At 42.3% G+C, this 4,732-nt stretch overlaps 1 protein-coding gene across 1 annotated transcript; it reads right to left on the reverse strand.

The window, feature by feature from the left end:
• Nucleotides 1–238: 238 nt before the first annotated feature.
• LOC102841988 (dual specificity protein phosphatase 18-like) lies at nt 239–766 on the reverse strand. The gene has a single exon (XM_006864290.1). The coding sequence runs from the start codon at nt 764–766 to the stop codon at nt 239–241; it is 528 nt and encodes a 175-aa protein (XP_006864352.1).
• Between the last annotated feature and the right edge of the window lie 3,966 nt (nt 767–4,732).

A 4,732-nucleotide genomic window follows, 5' to 3' on the forward strand; every position in this document is an offset into this window, starting at 1 on the left:
GCCACGTTTTAGGCGCCATGAACTTCCACTCACAGGGTAAGAAGTATTTTCACCATTTTACGTTTAACGCATTTTATACTTTTTAAAGATTAATAACAAACTGCAACAGCCTCACCCCTTGTTCTTGCCCTTACAAATAATGTCTGCTGTTTTCTATGGACAACAGTAGAACATACAAGTTTCTTCTTGGAATTGGGGCAATGGCAGATGTTGCAGTCCGGAATCATTCACTCTGACATTAATGGGCTTCTTCCTTGTAGACATCATGAATCATACCCATTGATGAGCTGAGCATGTGCACAGTGTTCTGGCTAAACAGTTTGTACTCATAGATGATCAGTTGTTCCCAGAAACTGTTTCTGAGGTGGATGGCGGGTCGGCAAGACTTGGTCCAGATGTGGGCATCCAGTAGTGACATGGAGTGGTATTTCATGACGTAGGCAATACAAAAGGCCGCTGAGCGGCCCACTCCGGCGACGCAGTGTATCAGTGTGCGGCCGTGTCTCATCGCCACGCCGTGGATGTGGTCGGCAATGGGATCAAAGTAGTCGAAGAGGTTGGAGCTGGGTGTGTCAGCTACAGGAACACGCACATATTGGATCTCTTCGTAGTAGATGTTCTCTACCTCCACGGATACGTTGATGATTGAGGTGATATGGTTGATGGATAACAAAAACTTGTTGTTAGCTGCCAAGACGCTGCTGATGTACAGGTTGCTGGTGATTCTAGACAGGCCTTGGACTAAGGGCTGCTGGGGTTTCATCATCTTGACAGCAAATCTCAGGACTATCAGGACAGGTCTGTTCAGACACCACTCCCGCGAGCAGGCGCGTTTGTTCAGGAAGCAGCCACAGCTTGAAGTCTTGGGCGGGGCCTGGAGCACTGAAGATTGACTGGTCTTGACCTGGTGTCACAATCCCCAACCCCAGGCGCTCTGGTTTCCATGGCAATGGCTGCCTGCCGCAGGGAGCCTCTTCAGCCACCGTGCTGTGCAAGTTCTTCTAAGAAACCCTGATCCTTTTCTTCTTATTTCTCTTTATAATAGTTTATTTCCCAAACCCTAATTCTCACTTTTCTTTTAACTTTAAAAAATGTTCTGTTACAAGGTATCTATTTTATGCTGCAATTGTTGGGTCACACAGAACACAGTGTTTCTTAAAGCTTCCATTTCATTGGTGTTGAAGAACAGGGCTCACACTTTATTTTCTGTTTGCACAGTTGTTGATGTGGTCGAATTGGTTCCTACTCATAGCGACGACCTTGCAAGGGGTTTACAAGGAGCGACTGGTGGGTTTGAACCGCTGACTTTGTGGTTGGCAGTCCAGTGCTTATCCTACAGTGCCACATTAGAAGTAGCAGTATCATATTGCATGTTAGGAAGCAGTATTTGCATCATGTGATGCTAATCCCTATAAAACTACAGGGAGATGTGGGTTTGACTGGGTTTAACGGGCTGGCTTGATACTTCTTGGTCGATTGTAACCATAGAATTATGCTCCTACTTGCAGACACTTGAGGGCTGACTTTAAGGGAGCATTGCTAACTGATATTGTGAAGTTGCTCTGTGGTGGACAATTGTGACTAATTTATCTGTGTCACAGTCCATTTGTATATTTCAGCTCAAATGCTTTATCACCTGATTTTACTTTATCATCTGAAACAACAGCTCAAATGATCTTATGTGTGCTTTCTTTGAAAAAGAATGCTTTGTAAACGGCATGTCATTCTGTCCATCACTGATGATTTATTTCCAGTAATATTAACACTGTCTATCATAAATAACGAGTCTTGGTGTGGCGCAGTGGATTAATGCATCAGATCGTAAAGCCATTTGAACTGCAAGGTAGGTGGTTCAAGCTCACCAACTGCTCCTCGGAAACCCTATACAGGGTTGCTATGGGTTGTAATCGACTTGACGGCACTTAACAACAACAATATCACGAATGGCCCCAAAATTATTTTGTAAGGTATTACCTGTCACTTGCATTTTTTCTCTCAGCCAAGATTTTTGTAGAATTGACTAAAAATTAAAAAAAAACTCTAAACTAAAACTAACATTGACTCACTGAGTAGCCAAGACACATATCCTTCATTATCATGTTGGTTTGTGTGCCAAAAGGTGCATGTTTATGAATGGTCAAGGAAATGATAAACTCAAAACACAACTAGTTTTTATTTTCCTAGGTTGTAATAATCAAATTATTTTGCATAATTTTGTCAGCACCCACAAATCCACCTGGAAGAAAACAGACACAATAAATATGAAAGCTGCTTATTATTGTTGCTGTTAGGTGCCATCCAGTTGGCACCAACTCATTTCAACTCATAGCACAACAGAATGAAACACTGCCCGGCCCTGCGCCAACCATACAATCATTGCTGCGTTTGAGCCTATTGTTCCAGCCACTGTGCCAATCCACCTTGCTGAATATCTTCCTTTTCTTCTCTGAAACTCTACTTTATCAAATATGACATCTTTCTTCAGGGACCAGTCCATTCTGATAATATGTCCCAAGTATGAAAGAGAAATTTTGGCCATTCTGGCTTCTAAGGATCAGAACATTCTGGCTGTACTTCTTCCAAAACAGATTAGTTTGTTCTTTCGGCAGTCCACAGGGTTTTTAATATTCTTCTCCAACACCGTAACTCAAATGCATTAACTCTTCTATGGGCTTCCTTATTCACTGTCCAATTTTCACATGTATATGAGATTATTGAAAAAACCATGGGTTGGGTCAGGTGCACTTTAGTCCTCAAACTGACATCTTTGCTCTTGAACACTTTAAAGAGGTCTTGTGCAGCAAATTTGCCTAATGCAATACGTTTGATCTCTTGATTGCTGTTTCCATGAGTGTTGATGGTTTATCTGAGCAGAACCAAGTCTTTGACAACGTCAATGTTTTCTCCATTTACAAGGACATTGTTTATTGGTTAAGTGGTTATGATTTTTGTTTTCTTTACATCAAGGTGAACCCATACTGAAGGTGGTCTTTGTGGTTGTTGATCTTATTCAGTAAGTATTTAAAATTCTCTTCACTTTCAGCAAGTGAAGAACCTGCATATTGCAGGTTGTTAATGAGTCTTCCTCAAATCATGATGCCACATTTTTTTCCATATAGTCCAGCGTCTCAGATTATTTGTTCAGCATACAGATTGAATAAGTATGGTGAAAGAGTACAACCATGGAACACATCTTTCCTGATTTAAAACCACTGAGTGTTCCCTTGTTCTGTTCGAACAACTACTTCTTGGTCTATGTACAGATTCCTCATCAGCACAATTAAGTGTTCCGGAATACTTATTCTCCTCAAATGTTTTCCATAGCTTGTCATGATCCACACAATCAAAAGCCTTTGCATAGTTAAAAAAGTACAGATAAACATCTTTCTGGAATTCTTTACTTTTGGCCAACATCCATGTGACATCAGCAATGGTACCTCTCGTTCCACATCCTTGTCTAAATCTGGCTTGAAACTCTGGCAGTTCACTCTCAATGTACAGTTGTGGCTGTTTTTGAATTATTTTTAGCAAAATTTTACTTACATGCGATTTTGGTGATATTGTCCTATGATTTCTGCATTTCGTTGGGTCACCTCTATTTTTTGTTTGTTTTTTTAAAGTTTTTATTGTGAATTGTGTGATAGTTTACGTGTAAGAACATCAGCTTAACATTCATCCTATCGTATTTCATTTCATTGCAATGATTACAATCCCCTCCATGCATCATCAAACAACCAAAGGGTACACCCCGCAAGCCTGCCCCCCAGCCATAACCACACAGCCCCTCTCTCTCCCTGAGTCCAGAGTCCCCAACTATTCCATCTCTCCACATCATCGTCTCTGCCTCCATCTCTGGCGTCACTGCTTCTCTGGATAGGGTCCCATACTCCATTCTTCTCCCTTGATGGTCCCAGTATCCTACGCTCCTGGACTGCAAAATCAACCACTCCCCTCCTTTTGTTACAAAACGTCTATCTTTACATTTTCAACCCTCACAGCCTGTCCTGATAACAATTATTCACTATTGTACCACAAGAATCCTATCCCCCATCTCCTTTTATCAGCCCCACCCAGACAGATTGACTACTACTCAGTGGAGAGTCTACCTTCCTCCACACCCTCTGAATCTAGGCTCCCTCTTGAAAGCCAGGCACTTTGTGCCGTTGTAGTCTCCCATTTTTGGTAACCAATGTCTAACTTGCCCATCCCTGTCAACCTTGTGTACTGAGGGGTTGGAATGATCCTCTCTGTAAAGATTTATTCCCTCTTTTGAGCTACTACATCCATGAGTATAGGTCAATTTCATCAAATTATAGCAGATTACTCTTTTTTTTTTTTTTTCCATCTTCTTTCTTCCTCTAGTCAAGTTCTGATCATCCAGCAAGTATGGGTGTTCTTGTGCATCTCCTCTCACTTCATATCAGCTGGACGCTTCACTCTCTGCTCTAGTCCTCTGTAGCCATATTCCTGTCCCTGGGCCCAGGAGTCCCCAGGTCTTGCCATACTGCTGGTCTCAAACCAGGATGACAGGAGCCTATTGAACGTGGTCAGACTTAGCTCACAACTTCATTTCTGTTTTCCCCCCTTATCAGTAGACCAACGTGGTCGCCAGCAAGACCACATGCCTGCTTGTGTATTCCCCCTTGAGTCTCAGTCTTGGAAGTGGGTTTGCCCTGAGGAGACCCGACCACTTGATTGATGGATCCTGCGTGAACAACTTGCTTGTTCTTAT

Source organism: Chrysochloris asiatica, unplaced genomic scaffold, assembly GCF_000296735.1.
Source record: "Chrysochloris asiatica unplaced genomic scaffold, ChrAsi1.0 scaffold00062, whole genome shotgun sequence".
NCBI classification, from domain to species: domain Eukaryota; kingdom Metazoa; phylum Chordata; class Mammalia; order Afrosoricida; family Chrysochloridae; genus Chrysochloris; species Chrysochloris asiatica.

Bases quoted from the DNA above. Each gene is read 5' to 3' on its own strand.
- LOC102841988 (XM_006864290.1), bottom strand. From the start codon at position 766: ATGATGAAACCCCAGCAGCCCTTAGTCCAAGGCCTGTCTAGAATCACC.